The 21,758-nt window shown below is 55.2% G+C and overlaps 1 protein-coding gene across 1 annotated transcript in view; it reads right to left on the reverse strand.

Moving 5' to 3' along the window:
• The window catches only part of LMX1A (LIM homeobox transcription factor 1 alpha), a gene marked incomplete at its 5' end in the record, with an annotated part of 121,792 nt that overhangs the window by 30,836 nt on the left and 69,198 nt on the right, over positions 1-21,758 (reverse strand). The window contains one exon of the mRNA XM_080648051.1: positions 6,776-7,008. Within this exon, the coding sequence (XP_080504177.1) occupies positions 6,776-7,008 (233 nt within the window). The remainder of the gene's footprint in view (positions 1-6,775; positions 7,009-21,758) is intronic.

Below are 21,758 nucleotides of genomic sequence, written 5' to 3' on the forward strand. Positions count from 1 at the left end.
GGAGAACAAGAAGAGTTCCAAGATAGGTTGAAATACTTCTATAATGAATAAAAAAAATCAGTTCCAAGATTGTAGAAGGCAGTGAAAGCCAGCTTCTAAATACCGCGGATGACACTGCCTGGCGGGGCCGGGGGGGGGGGGGGGGGGTAGGGGAAAGGGGTATGTCACAGTGACAGCACCAGGGGGCGGCTTGGACCCTCCAAAGCCACAACCTCACACCCCAAGGAAAACCCAGCAGGCAGAGCGCTGACAAACTCCACCGTGTGGAGACCTTCACCGCAGCTCCAGAAAGAAGAGCCACCCTGCACGTAGGTGCTTCTGCGCCGAGGACTCAGAGGCCAACGTTGGCAGGACAACAGCACAGTTACCGAGCGCCTGCTGCGCGCCAGGCCCCGTGCCAAGACCAGGTGAACACAGACCATGCTGACGGAGCGGCCTCCTGGGGGACCCAGGCCACGCCCACCGACGGGCCCTCGCCTCAGCCAGGGAAGCCCTTCACAAAAGCAGGGCCTTCCTTGGAAGGAGCCGTCCTCCATGCTGACAGTGGACTCTCGAGGACAAAGCAAGGGAAGGCGGCAGCAGCTCCTGGAGGTGGGTCTGACCCAGGAAGAGCCAGCAAACCAGGAGGTGTCATGGTGTGAGCCTTGGGGAAAGTAACACAAGAATAAATCTGGGTGTAATCTAACATGCATTCTCTTCTTTAGGTCAGAAAACCTCCAAATGACAAACAAACCCCCAAACAAGCAAAAAAAACAGTTTGATCCCATGCTGGGAAACACTACATAAAAGATATAGTCAGAGGGAGAGACCAACAGGGAAATTCTGACTACACGTTCCTAATGATTGCAAAAATGAAGGGGAAAAAGGCAATTTAACATAAATGTAACATAAAACAAAATGCAATATGGAACCCTAGATGGGACCCTGGGGTGGATGCAGACGTTAGAGAAAAGCCCCTTGGAAATGCATAGTCTATCGCTGAGTCAGCAGTGCTGCGCTGATGTTGATTTTATGGTTGACATGGTCCAGGTATCAAAATGTACACTTAAATGTAAAATGTCAACCTTAGGAGCAGCCAGAGGGAGGGTGCTTTGAAATTGCTCTGTAAATCTAAAATTTTATTTCAAAATAAAGTTTTTAAAAATGGCTGCATGAGACATTCTCAGATAACCTCTGATGTGTATAAACAAGTACAGAGAAGAGGGATAGATGATCAAGAAATGCGACATGGACCAGGCAGGGGCCATGGTTGCCCCCAAGCTCCCACCCACACTGACGGACCAAAAAAGCTACAGAAGTCACGGGGCCATCACTGGATGACAAGTAGTAATAACCACATGGGCAGTTCAGGCCGCATATGGAAGGTTTTAGCCCCTTCTGGGAGGTACATTCTAAAGAGATTGCAGCATGTTTACAGGCCGAGCAAACATCCTCTTTGGAGGGGTAGCTGGGAGGATGGGGAGCCAGAGGAAGAGAGAAGACACAGGGAGCATGTGGATCTGTCTCGGCTGAAAGATGGCCACATGTCGGGATGCTGACTGGTTTTGTGAGGCCCTGCAGCAGAGCCATGGCCAAGGTTGAGGTCACACACAGAGACAGACAATGGGGCCCAATGTAATAAGCAGACAATGAGGCCACACCCGCCGGCGTGGCTCCGTGGGTGAGCAGCGACCTATGAGCCAGGAGGTCCGGTTCGATTCCCGGTCAGGTCACATGCCCAGGTTGTGAGCTTGATCCCTAGTGGGGGGCATGCAGGAGGCAGCAATCCATGATTCTCTCTCATGGATGAGAGAGAAACTGATGTTTCTCTCTCTCTCCCTCTCCCTTCCTCTCTGAAATCAATAAAACATACATAAAAGAATGTGAGGTCAGGAGCTCCCCAGTGCTGACCAAGCAGAGGCTGGATGAGCACTGGCGGGTATTTGGCCTGGACAACCTCTAATGTGCCCACCAATCAAAGAGCCCGTGCTGGCTGCCGGGGAAGGCCAGGGCATGAGCGCTGGTAGGTCTGTCCTAGAGGCCCTGGGCTCCAAGGGGCCCATAAGCCCCAAGAAAATAATCTCCTTCCGGCTACAGAGTCATCTGTTCGGGTAGCACCTGCAAGGCCCCTGGCACAGCGGGGACCAGGACAAAGGGAGCAGTGAGGAGACCCAGCAGCTGAGTGTCTCCTGAGTGTGGTGTCCATGGAGCTGCAAATGTGTCACGTGCTCTGTTCATGGGGACAGTCAGCGCCATAAAGCCACAGGCTCCAGATCCCGAGGGGAAAGCGGCCTGGAGGTCACTGACCCGCCTTCCACACCTGTCACTAAAAGTGTTAGTGGCAGCAGGTTCTCGTCCCACAAAGGCAGCTAGTCTGCCCTTGCTGGACACAGTTCTGGCCCACCTGGAACCGAGGTCTGCCGCTGCACCCTGTGCGTGGGTCTGCACCCTTGGTGTGACTCTCAGAGCCCATTCGCCTTATTTTTACCCGGGTGAGTACACAGTGTTTCTTTAGCTACCTATCATTTAACAATCTAACCCCTCGCTCAAGGCTCTCTCTGCTTGTCAGTGACCCCATAAAAGGAATCATTTAAAATTAGGTCAAATATCCTAAGTGTGCTCTGAGCAACACAAAAAATAATGGAGCTGCCATCAGATGAGACCTTCACCCACGTACCTTTGTAAGATTACAAAGGCCCACGTTCTCTAGCGGGGGGGGGGGTGTTATCATCATGAATAGCTGGTTTATTAATATTAATAAAGGAAGAGAGCAAAGGGGAGGTCAGACATCATAAACAGTCATCTGGGCAGCTTCCTGCTCCCCAGGGAACCCCCGCTCCATTCCCTGCAGATCCCTGAGGGAAGGCATGGAACAAAGGGAGAGATGGGCGCATGCCCAGTGAAGTTGGGGTGACATAGAGAAGGCACTTGCCTATCAATCTGACCTGGGGAGCCATGGACTGGCTAGGAGGGTGGAGCCACTGCAAACAAGAGAAATCTTGGAAAGTCAAAGTCCCCAGACAAAGAGCTCCCTCTCTTGCTCCATGACCCACATTCACCCCTGCGCTCGCCTGTTCACTCTCCATAGCCATGTGGCCTTAAGCAACTGCAGGGCGCATGGCCGTGTGGCCCCCACATGCAATGGACAGGGAACAAAGCCAGGCTAGCCAGGTGCTGACCTGGGCTGTACCTTAGCATGGGCCAGAAGCCTGGGCAGGGACCTTCACTCTGGCCCTGCGGAGGACAAGATTGGACTTCCTCCACGGCGGGAAGGACAGAAATAGGACCTTAGAGGGGAGCCCCCTGATTTACATCATCATTAAAGCTCTCCATGAAGCCCCATCCTCCTGGGGGCCTCAGGAGCTCCACTCCCACTGTTAATGATGACAGCTCTACTGTTGCCACATTCCCGTTGGCTCCTGTGGACGTGTGGTGCGCTAAAACCCCAGCGAAATCCCACCAAGCAGCCCCTTCCATGTAATTACCCCTGAATTCTGGAACCCAGTGGTCAGATTCCATCCTGCCAAAGTTTGTTGGCTGCCAGACTCTTTGTGAACACTGAGCTGTCCGCTGCCACCCAGCATTCCCTGCCAGGTTTGTGTCACCTATGAATCGAATAAACCCACTTTCTACCTCTTCATCCAAGTTACCAATAAAAATGTTAAAGATGGCCTGGCCGGCGTGGCTCAGTGGTTGAGCCTCGACCTATGAACCCAGAGGACATGGTTTGATTCCCGGTCAGGGCACATGCCCCGGTTGCAGGCTCAATCCCCAGTAGGGGGTGTGCAGGAGACAGCCAATTAAGGATTCTCATTACTGATGTTTCTATCCCTCTCCCTTCCTCTCTGAAATCAATAAAAAATATATTTTTTTAAATGTTAAAGATGACAGGTCAGTCATTCCCTCCACAAGTATTTGTCGAGCACCTACCATAGGAGAGGCGCTCAGGACAGGAGTGAGAGGAGAAATTGTGTGTGGACTGGGACAGATCTCCAAATTCTAACCACTTAAAAGCAGGTGGACATCTCCTGGAAGATTTCAGTGACATATTAGGAACTTGCTGCTCACACCCTCTCCACCTGCTCACACCCTCTCCTCCTGCTCACACCCTCTCCTCCTGCTCACGCCCTCTCCACCTGCTCACACCCTCTCCACCTGCTCACGCCCTCTCCTCCTGCTCACGCCCTCTCCACCTGCTCACAGCCTCTCCTCCTGCTCACGCCCTCTCCTCCTGCTCATGCCCTCTCCACCTGCTCACACCCTCTCCTCCTGCTCACACCGTCTCCTCCTGCTCACACCCTCTCCTCCTGCTCACGCCCTCTCCTCCTGCTCACGCCCTCTCCTCCTGCTCACACCCTCTCCTCCTGCTCACACCCTCTCCTGCTCACACATCCTCTCCACCTGCTCACACCCTCTCCTCCTGCTCACACCCTCTCCTCCTGCTCACACGTCCTCTCCACCTGCTCACACCCTCTCCTCCTGCTCACACCCTCTCCACCTGCTCACACCCTCTCCTCCTGCTCACACCCTCTCCACCTGCTCACACCCTCTCCTCCTGCTCATGCCCTCTCCTCCTGCTCACCCTCTCCACCTGCTCACACCTTCTCCTCTTGCAAATTCTCCTCCTGCTCACACCCTCTCCTCCTGCTCACACCCTCTCCTCCTGCTCACACCCTCCTCCAATTCAAGCCCTCTCCTCCTCCTGCACCCTCTCCTCCTGCTCACACCCTCTCCTCCTGCTCACACCCTCCTCCTGCTCACACCCTCCACCTGCTCACACATTCTCCTCCTGCACCCTCTCCTCCTGCTCACACTCTCTCCACCAGCTCAAACCCTCTCCACCTGCTCACACCATCTCCTCCTGCTCACACCTTCACCACCTGCTCACACCCTCTCCAACTGCTCACACCCTCCTCCAATTCAAGCCCTCTCCTCCTGCTCACACCCTCTCTTCCTGCTCACGCCCTCTCTGCCTGCTCACACCCTCTCCACCTGCACCCTCTCCACCTGCTCACACACTCTCCACCTGTGACCTCTCTGCCTGGGCTCCTGGAAGGGCAAAGGAAGGGAGCTCAGCACTGCTCCAGAGCCATCCACTGTCAGTGAGGTGGGCTTAATGCAAGACAGGCAAGATGTATACAATTGACAAAGCGAGGGCAACAGACAATATATTTGATTTTGGTTGAGACTTTAATGTCACCATTTAAAGCTGCACCAACAATGAGAGATGTAGAGCTGAAAGGGACCTGGGACTCTTCTAGAACCAGCCCTCCTCCCCCGCCAGCAGTGGTTTCCACAGGTGGGCCCGTCTCCTGAGGAGCCCTCTCTATTCGCCCGATCACTAGAAGGACTTCCGGGCGTTCCCCACGTGGAGTCACACTGCTCTCCTTTGCTTTTCACCTGCAGCGTAAGCACTCGGGGGTTTAAATAGTTGAACAAGTGATTTCTAGTTCTGCAGCTGGGCCCAGAGCTACGCTGGCCAGATGCCTTGGGAGAGTGATAGCTTGTTAAGTTCTGCTTACGAAATTGGAAGAAAAACTGGGTCTGATCCAACCTTTGGAAGGCAACGACGTCCTCATTTAGTCCTTACTTTTCTAGCCGGAATACAGTATCTGTAACTCCTTTGTGGATGTGGTTTGGAGACCGCCCACCCCACACCATTCTTGTCATTCGTGTCTGCCCGCCCCGGCCTCAGCGGCACTCAGGTGTGGCTGCCGACTGCGACAGTGTCCGGAAGCTCCAGCGTGTCCATAGCGGCCTCAAGAAGAGATGTGCAGAGGCGGGCACGGCTGGACCCGTGGTGGGGAAGGCGCCCTGCTGCCGCCCCACTGGGGCGCCCACGCCTCGGGGCCGCTTGCATCCAGCTTCTCTTCTGTCTTTGCGCACGGGGGTGGCAGGCAGAGGCAGAAATACATGAATGCCTCCCACTGAGTTTGTAGCCAATTAAAATCTGCAATTGGATGACTCGGTGAGCAAGGCCCCACACCTGTGTGCCAGCTCGGACCACGGCATCTATTTCCATGTGAGAAAGGGTGGTGACCCCCGGGTGTGCACGTCTTTCTAAGCTCTTGGGGAATTCAAAGATTTTGCAATATTCTGGGGAGGAGGCCCAAGTGGGAGGGCTCAGCAAGGTGCCCAGAGGGAAGACAGGTGAGCGGGCCTCCTTCCGCTGGGTGGGGGCCACAGAGCTCGGTTTAGATGAGCTGACAAGGCTGAGCAGAGTTGGCAATGAAGCCAACGGACCACGGCCCCGCTCATCCCTCCCTGGAAGAGCATCCTGTGCCACACCAGGCAGGGCCCCTGGTGCCCGGGGGCTCCGTCTTCTGGATTTGGGGTCTGAGCTTTTAAGTTGCCTTGGCAGACATGAAAGGAGCTGGTAGGGCTGTGCACGCCTTCTGTGAGCGTGCCGCTCCCAAGGAAAGAGCCTGCCCGGGACCCCCGGAGGGTGCACTTGGAGGGACGTGAGCTGCGGCTGCGGCCTGAGCTGAGCCAGCTGAGTGCAGGCTCGGGGACTGCCAGCCGGGAGCAGTCACTCCACCAACCCAGAGTCTGTGAGCATGTGCATGAGTGTCTACGGGGTGTGCCCACCGTGGGATCGGGGGTCATTTGTTACCTGGCACGTCGTGGCCATCCTGACTATACAGAGATTACTCCCAGCCACAGAGGAAGCTCCCGGGAAGCACAGAGCTGCCTTCCGTGGGCCAGGCCGCCTGGTGGCTGGCCCTCCAGGAAGGCACTGCAGACCGTCACCCCCACACACTGCGCCTGCCCCTCGGGGCCCACTTGCAGCACTCACCCGAGTCGGACGCCGCCGGGCTCACCAGGCTGAGCAGCTCCCGCTCCTTCTCGTAGTCCCCTTTGCAGAGCAGCTGGCCCTCCTTCAGCACGAACTCGTCCCCCTTCTGGAGCTGCCGCTCGCACACGCAGCAGCAGAAGCAGCCCAGGTGGTACACGCTCTTCTGGGCCCGCATCACAAACTCGTTGGGTGCGATGGCCTCAAAGCAGCCCCCACATTTGACAGCAAACAGCCTGGGAGGGGGACAAAGGAGGGAGGTCTGTGACAAAGGTCCGCGGCCCCGTCCCCCTCACGTCAGCAGCAAAAGGAACGTGGAGAACGGGCCGAGGAGGCTTGGCACCCAGACGACACACAGCGGGCTCCCACCAAGGCCACTGCTGTCCTCGTCACACTGCAGGGTGGCCTGAGAGAGGCTCTCTCTCTTCCAAACGACCTCAGGATAGCCTGATTCTGTGCCAAAGCCTGTGGCATAAGCAAGAGATAATGTGCCCTAAAAATACCTCTGGTTCATTCCTGATGGCATCCATGTCTCTATTTCCAAAACAAAGAGTTGTTTTCTTTTTTAAGCAACTGGGAAAGAAAGCCTCTCTCTCTCTGCGCCAGAGGGTCAAGGGCATGGAAAGGTCATCGGGAGAGGACACGGCAAGGCGGGTGGAACTGCCCGAGTGAGGACGCACCACTCCACACCCGCCGCTCTTCCGGAGAGAAGGAAGCCGGGCTGGAGAAGGAACGGCCACCTGCCAGGACTCCCTGAAGGACAGGGCCAGCCACAGGCGTGTCCCGCATGGCCAGGGTCAGAAGCACAGGCCCGGGCCGCCACACAGCCCGCCCTGCTCGCCCCTGGAGCACCTGGCGGCCGCCCTCTTCCTCGAAACTTAAAGAAGGGGTGAGCCTGGTGGACAGCCCCAGGGGCTTGTGTGGCCCAAACACAGGCCCAGGGGCCAGCAACCCTCCCCTCCTCCGCTGCCCTTGGGGGGTGCTGTCGGGCCTGGGCCTCTGGGCATACCCGCCCCCTGACAAGTCGCCTTGACCCCTCCCTCTATGCTGTGTGCTGCGCATCAGGAGAAGAGCCACCACCTCATCCCTGTTGGCCAACCTGAGCCGCCGGTCAGTCCCTTCCGGGAGCCCCTCCTAGGCCTTTCGTCCCAAGCCCCCCTCGGGCCCCTCCCCGGCTGACACTCAGGAGGCAGCAAGGCCCAGGTGTCCGCAGCTGCAGGTGGCAACACCTGTGCTTGTTAGCTTCCTTCCACCCTGTGAGCCAGCCCCTCCTGCTCCTCCTCCTTAGGGATGCCCCCACTACAACATTCTCCCCCACCGAGAAGGGGGTTGGGGTGTGCTCCCCAGCAGCTGGGGAAGGGGCGGGATTATCTGGGCTCAAATCCCAGGCCTGGTCAGTGGGGATTAGAGACGGGGACCGACGTGCGGTCCTGTCTCTCCCTCCACCAGGTCCCCTCTAGGAAAAACCAGGTCCCCCTCACCTCAACTCTTGTCACCCTCACTGCTCCTGAGCAACTCAGGGAGCAATGTACACACAGCCCGTCACGTGTGCCACATGTGTGCACAGCTGCCAGCGCCACGGAGAACGCAGCTGCTGACACGCACCTTCCACTTTTCTTGAAGGCTTAGAGCAAGTCCAGGTCAAAAGTCTAGGTCACAATGAAAACACAGCTGTCTCTCCCCAGTTTCCCAGGGCCTGTCCCCCTCTGAATGCTGCCGAGGCCTCGCTGGGCAGAGCCTGGCCCTGGCTGTGCCCCGAGAGCAGGCAGGTTTCACCACGGCCAGCTCTTCTGGGCACCCGGCAGCCCCTGGCTCCCCATCACAGGTTCTCCTGGGAGCGTGGCAGTTCCCCCCTCACTGCTCGGGGAACGGCATGTGGCTGGTGGGCAGGCACCAGGCCGGACCGGGAGGAGCCTGTCCTCAGCTCCACAAAGGCCGCCGTGGATGAGTCTGAGGCGTGGAGGAGAAAGTTCCCAGACAAGAGGACAGAGGGCAGGCCAGCTCCCGGGCAGCGGGAGGCACGTTCCTCGGACAGTCGCATCCTTCCCACAGGGGCCAGCACGCCACCCTGCAGCCTCCGCACCTGTCCCAGGTGCCCTGGAGGACGGCAGAGAAAGGGGGCCGATTTGGGGCCAGAGCACAGGGGTGGAGCAGGAAGACTGGGTTCCTGGTCCATCCTTTACCCAGAGAACTCAGCTCTGACCTTCGATGGACCAGACTGACATAAAAAAAACTTAGAGCCTGGGCAGACTCGGCGTTCATTCCAGGTGTCCCCTCACTCCACACCTGTTAACCGGAGACACAAAATCAGCCAGCACCTCATCTCAGGCCCCCAGACAGTTTTGGCATGACCCGCCTTGCCATGCAGTTCTCCAAACAAAATCTTTCCAGAACTGTATCATTCACGGCTACATCTTCATAAATACAACACAGCAAAGGCCAAAGAGATTGTGTGCAAATACACATGCACACACACCCCACCTCTCTCCATATGTATGTATGTATAAGTGTGTGTGTGTGTGTGTGTGTGTGTGTGTGTGTGTGTGTGTTATATCTTTTGGGGGAACATGGAGGAGGGAGGAAGTACCCCGAGTAGGAGAGGGACAGGGGTGAGATGCAAGCCCGTAGGAAACACATTTCTAAAAAGAACTGATCCATTGATTGATTGACTGATGATTGATTTCTAGAGAAGATTTCACGTGAAGAAATCTTTAAGCGGTTGCTCCTAAGCATGTCTGAAACTCCCAGGCTGGAAAAGTCCTTAATTTGCTCCATTTCATGCTTCATGCTTTTCGTACAGGTTTGGAACCCTACTCTGTAGCTATGGAGACAAGAAGGTTTCCAAAGCAGCGATGAAGGCTGGCACCTGAGGGACTCCTCGGGACAAGTCTAAGGCGATCAAGAAAGAGGGGAGCTTGGGGAGGGCAGGAGGGCTGTCCCTGAGCAGCAGGAGTAGCCGACGGCCTGCGAGGCCAGGTGGACGTGTGGCTTCCGCTGCCCGTGTGCAGTCTAGGCAGAGCCACCCCCCACTCTGCATCTCAGGTCCTTGTCATTACAACATAGCTCAGCCCCCAAATCATTTTACTTCAGAGGAAAAGAAGCTCGTGGCAGACAGGAACGAGGGAATTCATCTTTATTGAACACCCGCGTGGTGCCAGGAACTGCGGCATTTCTATAGCCACGGCCACGCCCACTCCGTGGGGGAAGAGCTGGATGAGAACCCCTATGTAAGCTCAGTCTCCCCGGGACCGAGCCTGGGGGGGCCGGCTCACAGGCTTTTCCCCTCCTTCTCTCCTGCGCCCCGGCCGGCCGGCACTGTTTTCTCAACAGAAATAAGTAGAAAGATCAGGCAGGTGGGATGCGTGTGAGGGTTTCTGGACCGGCCCCTGGCTCTGCAGGGCGTCCTGAGACTGCTGGCCCTGGGGGTGACGGGCAGGAGTCAGGACCAAGCTGACCCCGTTGGGCTCTCAGCTCCTGGGCCCCAAAGTACCTGAAGGGACCCCTGAGAGAGGCCTCTCTGCTGTGGATTTAGGTTAAGAACATACAGTGCCTGGGAGACCCTCTCCAACTCAACACCACCGTGAGGAGGCTACGCTACCCCAACATGCTCAGGGACCAAGACAGTTCCTGCTGGGACCCCGTCCGCTGGGAGCGTGGCGGGCACTGTTCCCAAGGTGCAGGCAGAAACGCAGGCCGCGGGTTGGGCCAGGAGGAGCCCGGGGCGCTCAGCCACAGACACGGAGCTGTGGAAACAGCAGGACCGGAGGCAGCATGGAGTCATCAAATCACCTTCGATCCAGGTCCCCCCACCCACACACACACTCCACCACTTAGCTCTGTGACCTTGGTCTGGTGATGGTGGTGTTAGTTCACTCACCAATAACTGGGACCAATAAAAGAACCCCCCTCACAGAGCCCCAGTAAGGATCAAACGCATTAAAACCACCTAGCACAGTGCTTGGCACATGTAAGCCCTCAACAAAATGGGAACCATACGGTGGTGGTGAAGAGACTGGGAGAATCGGGATTAGTAAAGGAGACGGAGAGAGAGGGCTTGGGCAGGTAGGTCAGGACCAAGGTCATGAGCGATGCAAGGATGTGGGGGCCAGCTTTTCGGTTGTGCTGGCTGTGGACTTGGGGACCAGATCCCACCTGTGACAGTGGCCTCGGGCTAGGGATTTGTCTGGCTTTACCCAACTAAACGTTCTAGCATGCTTCCAGGAAATGCCTTCTTGCTCTATCAACTTAACAACCAAGCGGTTGGCTGACTGAGCCTCCATTTTCTTTTCGTATCAATACTTGTGATTTTTTCACCTGTGAGTGCCCACGCCTCCCTCCACTCTCCGCCCACCCGCCCCCTCGTCCTCTAGATGCAGACACGAGAAGCCGCGTCACCCCGTATCTGCCCTCCGGGCTGATGCACAGCAGCCGAGCACAGGAAGACTGCAGAACATGGCAGCCTCATCAACACCCAGCGCCACCCCAGGGCAAGGGCTTGGAGACCCAGGAGGACCGAGCAGGAATATAAGGGGATCCCCATCATGACACCCCAGGGTAGGTTTGCAAGGCTGAGATCTTCATTAACCTGAACCCAGAATCCTAAAGACATCAAAGGGGGCTCCTGAAAGCCTCCGCGCCAGGGAAAATTAAGTGGAAGGATGGAGACCAAAATCACACAACTTCCAACTTGAGCAGCGGGTTGTGTCCTGGCCTCACTCCGCCAAAATGCGCAGAGAACTGCTGTCAGCCTCGGACAGCAAGAGCTGCAGGCGAGGCACCTTTCCACCAGCACTGCCCAACCCCCTCGCATCGGGGCCACTTCATTTTTTAATTGATTTTAGAAAGAGAGGCAAGGGGGAGGGGTTGAGAGAGAGAGAGAAACATCCATTTGTTGTTCCACTTATATGTGCATTCAGTGATTGATTCTTGTATGTGCCCTGAACAGGGATCGAAACCACAACCTTGGCCTATCAGGACGACCATCCCACCAACTGAGCTCCTGGCCAGGGCCCAGCAGGTGTATTTCTAAGTCCTGGGTTTAGGAATGTGGGAGAAGGTCTTTGTGTCCCTCTGCAAAGCAGGCTCAGTTCCCACCCTCTCCACCAGGGGGCAGTACAGCAGCATTCACTAATGCCATGTTGACTTGGTAACTGAGGTCATCCAGGCACCAAGACAGGCATTGGCCATAAGCCAAGACTGTCTGTCGGGAGACTGCAGCCGGGAGCCTGGGAGACCATGTGGCTGAACATGGAGGGTATTCAAAAGTATTGGGAACCAAAAGCATGGCTTGTGGCCTTAGAAGTAGTGACACAAGCAACCTTGTCAGCTGGCTCCAGGTCTCTGTCCTTGAGGCTGAGCCAACACCATCACAATAAGCAACGGATCCCGTGGGCCTGGGGCGGTGGGAAAGTCTGCAGGGACAATAGACGTGGCAGGATCTTCTATACGAGACAGTCTCGAGGCTCTGCGGTGGGGAGAAAATGGGAAACAATAGTGTCTGGCAGAGCCAATCAGAGGCTCCGTGTCCCTGGGGTCCTGGGGAGCAGTGAGGGCCGTACAAAGGGATGGGAATGGGGAGTGTGGTGTCTGCACCGCCCAGAGCACCTCGCTGAGAAGCGCAGGGTAACACGTTGGCTCGGCGTCCATCGCAAAAGGGTGGCTGAGTCCCTCATTCGTTCCCACACAGCGTCTGGTCAAGGGTGAGCCGGGCAGAGTGGGGACAGCATGGTTCTCCAGTCTGATAGAACCTGGGTTCAAGTCTCGGTTCCTTCCACCTCTGAGAACGTGGACCAGTGGTCACCCTCCCGGAGCGCCTGCTGCTCCATCGATGAGTCATAACAACCTCATGAGACGCCTTGGAGATTGATGAGATGGCGTGTTGGAAGTATCTGACACTCACAGAAATCAATTGGACATATCTGCCCACGTCAATACTGGTATGAGATCGTTTATTTCAAGACTGAGCCAAAATTAGAACTTCATGCATTTCTCAAGGCTGTGACTCTCGTTGTTATAACAAATTAAACCAAACGCCAACAAGCCTTTCATACGTCACTGGAGGAGACCGACAGGCACAATGAAAGGACACGTGCTTGAGGAGACGGCAGGTGCATCTCATTCAGGCGACCGTGGCTCTGGGCTCCCCTCACCCGAGGTCAGTGCTGACATTAGCCAACGGGTGGTGGCCAGCACCCCGGCCACTGCTCGACGCCAGCATCTATTCAGGAAGTCGGCAGCGCTGTGCGTTGAGCCAACCAGAGCCAACAGTTGCTACTTGGCCAGCGCTGACCCTCTCTGGCAAATATGTGGAAGAGACTCCTTCCTGTATCGCCCCAGGGCTCAGGTGACGCTGCTCACAGGCTGTGGGGCTGCGCTGAGACGTCTCTCTTCTTCCCTTGCTTCCTTGGCTGTCAGGCCCCCTCAAGATCAGTCAGCCTCGCCCCTCATGTTATAACTGGAAAGAAACCAATGCTGAGAAGGAGTAGGGACCTACCCTGACCACAGAGAACATGAAGGTCACGAGAGAGCCAGGCAGAGCTTGGGGCTCAGTCCATGGTCAAGAAATAAAGGAGGCTCAATATGGCCCGACTGGGGATGGAAGGGTGTCCCTGGGCCCCTGGGCTGTAACCCTAACCAGCTGAGTAAGTGGCTAGTGTGTGAGACAGTGAGTCGCTCCTGTTCTCTTGGTCCCCTCCCCCCCACCCCCCACCTCCTGCCCCCGCCTTTTTTTTTTTCCCGAAACCTAGAAAGCTGTCTAGGAGTCAGGCTGCAGAGCAAAAGACTGCGGTGAAAGCGTGGATTCCACGACCCGGCCCAAGGTGGCACGGCGCAGGTCACAGGTTTCCCATAGTGTCACGCAGACATGGCAAGAAACATAAGGCAGGCGCACGAAAAATATATGTTTCCTTTTTAGGGAGTTAAAGGGAGTTGGTTTCCTTTGAAAATGTCAGTATTCCTTTCCCTTCATCCTCATTAGCCTCCTGGGACCCTCGTAAGCATACCCAGCACACACAGAGCCAGGGATGAGGTATTTTTAGCTGATATTCTGGGCACAGATTCCTATTGTTTCACGATTTTTGGCTTGGCTGGATGGCACGTGGCCAATACAATGTATACTCTTACAAAGAATGCATGTTCCTGGCTGTGTGTGTGTGTGTGTGTGTGTGTGTGTGTGTGTGTGACAACACTGGGCGGACAGGGCTTTATTGATGATGTTTTGATGGGAAGGATTCTGAGAGCCCAGCAGGGGGCAACACCGAGCTCTCCGTGAATCCTGATGGCTTTTGTTGCCGTCGCTTCTCATTTTTACCGTTGTGCTCTGCAGGGCGAAAACGCCCTATTGTCCCAACCCAAGAGCTCCTCAGAGAATCAACTGATACAAGCAGCACAGTGTTAGGAACTAGACAAATTCTCAAAGTCACGGGCCTTGTTCCCCATCTGCTAGTCCACGATCGTGCCCAGAACCCTGGGAGTGCTGCCGTTCTCCCTTCTCCTCACATAGGAGGTGGGCAAAAGTAGGTTAATAATAATAATAAATAACACAGTAACTAATTATTAAGTAATGCAAGAATAAACTGTTTCATGTACTGACAACTGTAAACCTAATTTGCCCGTGACTGTATATATAGGATGTTCCCCCAAAATGTATACACACTGTAACAGCTGACAGCTCTATTTTGAAAATGAAATGTATTTTGATATACACTGCCTTTATAATTATCCAAACGTGTGCACGTTTTTGGGGACATCCTATCCATAACACCTGTTCGTAAGGATCACCCAGTCTTCTAGGGGTGACAAGAAAAGACAATCACAGACGGACAATCTGCGTGAAGACCTCCTGCCACCGTGGCAGCGAAGCCGCAGGGAGCGGCCACGTGGGACGGCCCTTCCCATGTGCAGGGGCACAGTCTCTCGGGATGATCTCAATCTCCAGAATGCCTTTAGTTCAAAGACCTCAGAGCCCGGGGGATGCTGTGAAACCTCTCAGCTCTGAATGGGGCAGGCAGGGCAGACTGTTATCTGAATCTATTAGCCGCACCACACAGGCTCTCTGCACAATCCCCAAATCCAGCACAAAAAGCCGGGTGTCCTGCACCGCCCACACAGCCTCTTTCCCATGAGACGGTGTCCCCTCCTGTCTGGCTAGACTCCAGGTGTCCTGAGAGCTCAGAAAGGTTCCAGCTCTTGTTCTCTTTATTTTTCCCCTTCATTTTTTTACTCTTTTTATCCTTCAACTCTCCTCGCCCATTGAAAACTGAAAGACACCACCGCCATCAGGATGGCTACTATAAAAAGAAAATCTGGGGAGGATACAGAGAACTTAGAACCCATGTGCACTACTGTCTGCAAATTGGTGCTGCTGATATAGAAAATGATACCTCAGGTCCTCAAAAAATTAAAAATAGAAGTACCCATATGACCCAGCGGCTCTACTTTTAGGTAAATACCCAAAATAATGGAAAGCAGGGGCTCAAAGAGATGTTTGTACATGCGTGTTCACAGCAGCACTATGACAACAGCCAGAGGGTGGGAGCCACAGGTGAATGATAAACCAAATGAGGGAGATACCACAGAAATGTATGGTAATGGAATATTATTCAGCCTTAAGAAGGAAGGAAATTCTGACACATGTGCAACATAATGAGAACATTATGTTAAATGAACTAAACCAGTCACAAAAGGACAAGCACTGTGATTCCACTTATAGGAGTCTAGAGGCCTGGTGCATGAGATTGCACTCGCAGGGGGTCCCTCAGCCCAGCCTGTGCCCTCTCATGGTCTGGGAGCCCTCGGGGGATGTCCAACTGACAGCTTAGGCCCGCTCAGGAAGCGGGCCTAAGCGAGTAGTCGGACATCCTTAGCGCTGCCACGGAGGCAGGAGAGGCTCCCGCCACTGCTGCTGTGCTCACCAGCTGTGAGCCTGGCTTCTGGCTGAGCAGCGTTCCCCCTGTGGGAGCACACTGACCACCAGGGCGCAACTCCTGCATTGAGCATCTGCCCCCTGGTGGTCAGTGCACATCATAGCGACCAGTCGTTCTGCCGTTCAGTAGTTTTGCATATTAGCCTTTTATTATATAGGATAATTTGAGTGGTGAAGTTCATAGAGACAGAAAGTAGAATGGTGGGTGCCAGGGTTTGGGGGAGATGGGAATGAGGAGTTACCGTTTAATGGGTGTGGAGTTTCAGTTTTGCAAGATGAAAAGAGCTCTGGAGATGGATGGTGGTGATCATAGCACAACCATGTGAATGTACTTAATGCCACTGAACTGTACAGTTAAACATGGTTAAGATGGTAAATTTTGTGCTATAAATTTGATGGTAAACATTACCATAATTTTTAAAAATTTAAAAAAAAATTAACCGAAAAACTATTATCTTTCATACTCTACCTCCTATGACCAAAAATCTCAGAGACTATGTCCCCAGTTGAAAAATCTCACCTGCCCAGACTCCCTTGCAGCTAGGAGTGGCCATATAAAGCAGGACAGGAGACCGAGGGGGATGGGGGATGAGGAGTGGTATGTTTTTGAAAACCTATCATTCTCTTTATGAGATGAGAAAGGCTCAGCTGGTGCATATATTTCACCTTCACTCTTCACCTTTTCCCTTATTTCTGTGCCTGGGATTAAAATATAACACCTGGGGTTGAATCAGCCATCTTGGCACTAAGAGAATAAAAGCCACCTGTTAAGGATGCAGAGCAAGAGGGGAGAATCCTGGATCCTTGAAAGCTTCCTGAGCAGTTGCACCATACTTGGACTTCCTACTTCTTGACTCCCTTTCAGTGAGAAAAATAAAACCTCCTTTTCATTAACCCACCATAGTCAGGATGCAGGTATATGAAGCCAAATGTTCTCAGAAGGACTTGCCCTTTCCATTCAAGGTCTAGTGGGCCCTGAACTCCTCTCCAGGGCAACTCCTCCACGTAGGCACTAGCCTTCATCACTTCAAGTTTACTCAAAGGCTACATCAGATGTTTTTGTAAATATCTTTACATTTATATATTTCTCCCAAATTGGGGGGAGGGGGTGTAATATCCTTCTCTTGATTTGATAGCCTTTGTAGAAAATTTCAAAAATAAATTATTTGTATTTCCTATCTCCAGCTCCTCTGGTTCCACTCTTTTAAGGCCAATCCCATTAGGCACTTGTCTTACTCTCTCTAACAAAACTTCCTTGCGAAGGCCACTAATGATGTCCACTCATGTGACCTGGCATTGCAGGCCCTTGGCTTCAGGACCCCCTACTCCCCTAGCTCACCAGTCACCTTCTCGGTCTCCTTGCTAGTCCCTCTCATCTCCCTCAACTTGAAATGTCTCATCCTCTTTTCTATCTAAACTCATTGTCCTTGGTGATTTATCCAGTCTCACTACCTTAAATTACTTTCAATGGCTTTGACATGTCTCTCTCCACCTCAGATCTCTCTCCTAAATCTGACTTGTATATCCACCCACCTACTCAATACTTCTAATCGAAATCCCCAACTTAACACTAAAGCAGAATTCCTGATCTCATCCCACCCACCTCACACCCCAACTCAAACCGGCTCCAACCAACCATAGCTGCCACTCCTCTGTTGATAAAAAGCACCTACAACTTTCCTGTCGCTCGAGACAAACATTTCAGAACCATTCCTGACTCGTGCCCACAATCCCATGCAAAATGTCCACCAGCCATTTCTGCTCCACCTGCCAGGGATAACCAGACCTGACCACTCACCACCTCCGCCTGCTTTCACCACACCCTGCCCGGATCCTCAGCAGCTTCCTGCTGCACCGCCTGCTCCTTCCTGCCTCCTGACCCGTTCACCACCAACCAGAAGCCACAGGATCCCACTGAGAACTCAATTGAATCATATCACTCACCTATCACCCACCTCACAGATGAGACAAATAGAGGCATATGAAAGTTTAAGTAATTTGTTCAGCTTTACACAGCTAGTAACTGGAGATACCAGGATTCAAATCCTGTCTGTTAAGGCCCAAACCCACCAAAGCTCCATTACACCACTGCCTAACCATTCTAACAAAGAAAGAGGGCCACTCTAACAAAACCACGAAGCGCTGCTTCGCACCTGAAAGGCTCTGTGTGACCACTGGCAACACTCTCACCATGTCAGCTTAAGCTCCTGAGAAGGCAGAACTGGATAAGAGAGGTTATCAATTACACCAAAATATTTTCCCAGAAAGGAAAGGCCCAGAGTTTGCCCCCAACTTCCTGAATAACAGTGACTCTGAGACCCATGACCAAGGCCAGGTCTAGCCCAGGAGAGTGCCAGCCTTAGCACTGGGTCAAGATGGCAAACCCAGCAGCGATGGTGGCAGGTGTGCAGTGCCAGCCAGCAGAACGGCCGCCTCAGTGGGGTAGAGTTTCCATCTCGGTGCCTCTCACATGCTCTGCACCTTCCCCATCCAGCTCCATCCAGGGGACTGGAGGACAGGGCCAGGCAGGAGGAGCGAAGGACCAGGAAGATCTCTGTGAAACAGGATTCCAGGCCAGAAATCGCAGCCTCGAGTTATGTGTGTGACATGATCCCGGTGGCCCTCCTGGGTGTCACCATTCCGTAGGACTTTCTGTGATGACACAGACACCCTCAATCGTGTTGTCCAACATGGCACCCATGAGCCAATGCTCCTGGAGACAGAGTGTTAAGATGCTTGAAGGTGAGGCGAGAGCGGGAGAATGAAGACCTGGTTGGTCTTAGAGATGGGCTCCCCTGTCCTCAGAATCTGGCCTGGCTTCTGTCCTCTCCACGCCCCCCAATCCGCCCCAGCCTTCAGGAGGCAGCTGAGCCTCGCACCCTCCCGGTAAGGGCGTCTCTGCCCATCAGCTGTCTCTGTGGCTCGTGTGGGCTCACTGATGAAAAGGGCTATAGAAACTCAAGGACAGGAAGCTTCCAGTGGGACTGATGAAGGAAACGAAGCCCTAAACAAGAACCTTAAGTAATAACTGGAATCTGAGCAGCGTGAGTGACGGTGCAGACATGCTGCGTGGAGACTCCAGAGCGAGCCAGGGTGTCCCGACAAGAACCCCACGGCGAGTTCAGCAGGTGGGAAGGCGCCCAGCTTGCCTGCTACCTGCCGACAGAGGAGCGTCGGGAGATAACGCAGGAAATGCGTGCTTCCTGACAGATGCGGGCTTGTTCTGAGCCCGATGGAGGAGGGTTGCTAAGCTGGCTTCGGCCTCTTTCATAGGAAATGAGGGATGTAGACACACCTTTGAGCTGAGGCATGAGGTGCAGCCAGCACACAGAGTTGATGCGGAAGGAGCCTGGACAGGCATGGACCCCCCCACCCCCACTCCCAGATTCACTCCTCCCCTTCCAGCATCCCAGTGACCGGGCCTTCAGACAGTGCAGGTCACCACAGCAGACACCGTTGTCACTGCTGGAGCCCCTGTTCTTGCTAAGAGAACGCTGACTTGGCTAGGCAGCAGTGCCCCATCCCAGGACAAGTCTTAATTCATCTCAGCGGGTGACCGATCCCTTTCCCCTTTGCCAGAGCCCAGCCCTGGGGCAGGCACATGGCCCAGTTACAGCCAAAGAGATAAGAGGTAAAGTCGGGGGGTGGGGGGGGGGGGGCTTCTGAGAAAGAGGAAACTCTATGAGTGAGAAGCAAACATCAAAGAAGCCAGAGCCCAGCTCTTTGCACCTCAGGCCCCGGCTGCAGAGCGCGGGCTGCAGAGCGCCTCCGGGAGGATGGGAGCCACCCCGCAGGCACGCTGGCCAGCAGGGAGGGTGGGGTCAGGACAGAGGCTGGATTCTGAGGACCCGGTTGAACTGCCAAACCAACAGTGACCCCTGCTCCCAAAGGCTGTGGGCCGAAGGCCCTGCTCCTTCCACGTTGCTCCTTGCGCCCCAGTACCTATGAACCTCAGCGCTCACCTGGGCTCTGCTCGCAGCCCGCCTCCGTGTCCTATGCAGCGGCCATCACAGCACATGGCTCCCACGGGACAGACCTTGGGTGGGAGCAGCTGCCCCCAGCCCGGGGCTGGCAGCGGCTCAACCTGAGAGGCCAGGGCCCCTGAGGCCCACAGGCTGCTGAGCCCCACGCTGAAGGGACAAGAACCCGCTTTCCCCGCTGCTGGGCGGGTACAAGCACCTGGAAGGCAGTGGACGTGCCGAGCAGAGAGCGGGCTCGGGCCCTGGCTGACCGGCGAAGGCCACTGCGTGGAGGATCCGCCCCCAGCGAGGCCCCGGGCGTGACCAGCGATGCTTCCCCAGACCCTCGCTGCCTAGCATGCTGTACGGATGCGAAAGCAAATTCCACCACATGTTCAAGTTAATTGCAAACATTTGCTGCTGTGGAGAACCCCATTTTTCAAGAGCCCACAGAGATCTGGTTACGCCAGTGGCTGAAGCACCAACCAGCTCCCTTCACTCGTGGAAAGCAGCAGGGCCAACGTGAGGTGCCACAAACGTGGAAGGGCCCGCACTCCCTCCTCCCACCCGTCATCCCGTCTGTCCCCGCGTCCACTGGCTCAAAGCAATGCATACGCCAGGTCCGAGAGCGTGCACGCCTCCATCGACACAGACCAAAACCACGGGGAGGGGAAAGACGGGCGGGGGTGGGGGCGAGATGGGGGAGGGTGCGGATGGGCTGGGAGCTGCTGGCCGTGTTCCATGGTCCGGTGCTGAAGTAAGAGGCACAGAGAAACCCAGAGACCCCAGGAGGCCCGGAGCAGTCAGGCCGGGTCCGTATGGGGTCGCTGAGCGATAGTTATTGATGGTGTGGTTTAGGAAGAGGCCAGGGAGGGTAAACCGGGGCTGACAAGGCCCTGGGCTCACAGTGCTGCCTGGGGAGGTCCCCAAGCAGCATGAGGGGCTGGGAAGGAGGTGGGACTTAGATCTTCGCGAACATTCTTCTACGGGCACAGACAGGCATTTGTCAGCACAGCGCTGGCGGCACGAGGAGGAAACGGAGGACTTTCATGGCCCAGCCCTGCGTCGCACCCACATCCCCCCAGTCCCCTGAGCTGCATTCCACGGTTTGGATCTGCACCAGCCCAGCTGGAGGCGGGTGAGGCCCCGCGGGCGGGCGGCGAAGACCTCGGTTGTGAGGCCTGGGCTCCTGCACTGCCCTGGGGCAGGTCCTCCCGCGGTCACTCCAGCTCAGGAGGAGGACTGTGTGAAGCCATCGCCATCCAGCAGCGACCTGCCATGTGTGGGGACTCGTCCCTGGGCCCTTGCAAAGGGGATCCACGTGGGTGGTCTAAAAAGTGCAGCCTGCATGGCCAGCTTCATGGGGACCCCAACACCACCCAGCAGGCACCTCCTAACAGCCAGTCACGAGCCAGGCAAGTCTACACACACAAAGGCCATTCTCCCGACAGATGCCACATGGAACCACCGCGAAGGGGAGAGACCTGCCCAGAAAGTCAGGGCCCCCAGCTGGTCAGGGCCCTGTCTGGGCTCCATTACAATGGACGCTCCTCCCAACTCCCTTGTTCTGTCTCTGCTGTGAATGTGGCCCCTGCACACCCTGCAGCACATGATTAAATGACGGCTTGTCTGTAATAAACAAGTGTTGTTACGTGCACGCATCCTGAGTCGCTCATGCGAGGACACCAGACGGCCCTACCGCAGGGTCTCAGGTCCAGCACGGGCGTGAGAAAAGCTAAGTGACAGCAGGAGTGGATGAGGCTTCATGGGGAGGGTGCCAGGGGACAGCATACGGGACCGCAGGGCGATGCTGCAGGGCAGCACCCAAGGAAGGCGAGACACAAGACTGGCATTGTCACGCTCGCTGAACCCTTATGCCCGAGGCACTCCTCCTGGTGTTAGATGGGTCATGGGCTCCTCATCACCACCCTGAGTTAGACACAGTCAGCACCCCACTTCCCAGGCTGGGGGAGCTGGAGAGGTCCCACCCTCGGCACCTCCTCCTAGCTTGCCTGTGCGTGTCGGCCCTGGGTCCCGGGAGCGCACACCTGCTGGGGCTGGAGTGACCTTCCCCTCCACCGTTCAGGCTAGTTTCTTCCCCCCG

This window comes from Plecotus auritus, assembly GCF_963455305.1.
Source record: "Plecotus auritus genome assembly, chromosome: 12".
Taxonomy (NCBI): Eukaryota; Metazoa; Chordata; class Mammalia; order Chiroptera; family Vespertilionidae; genus Plecotus; species Plecotus auritus.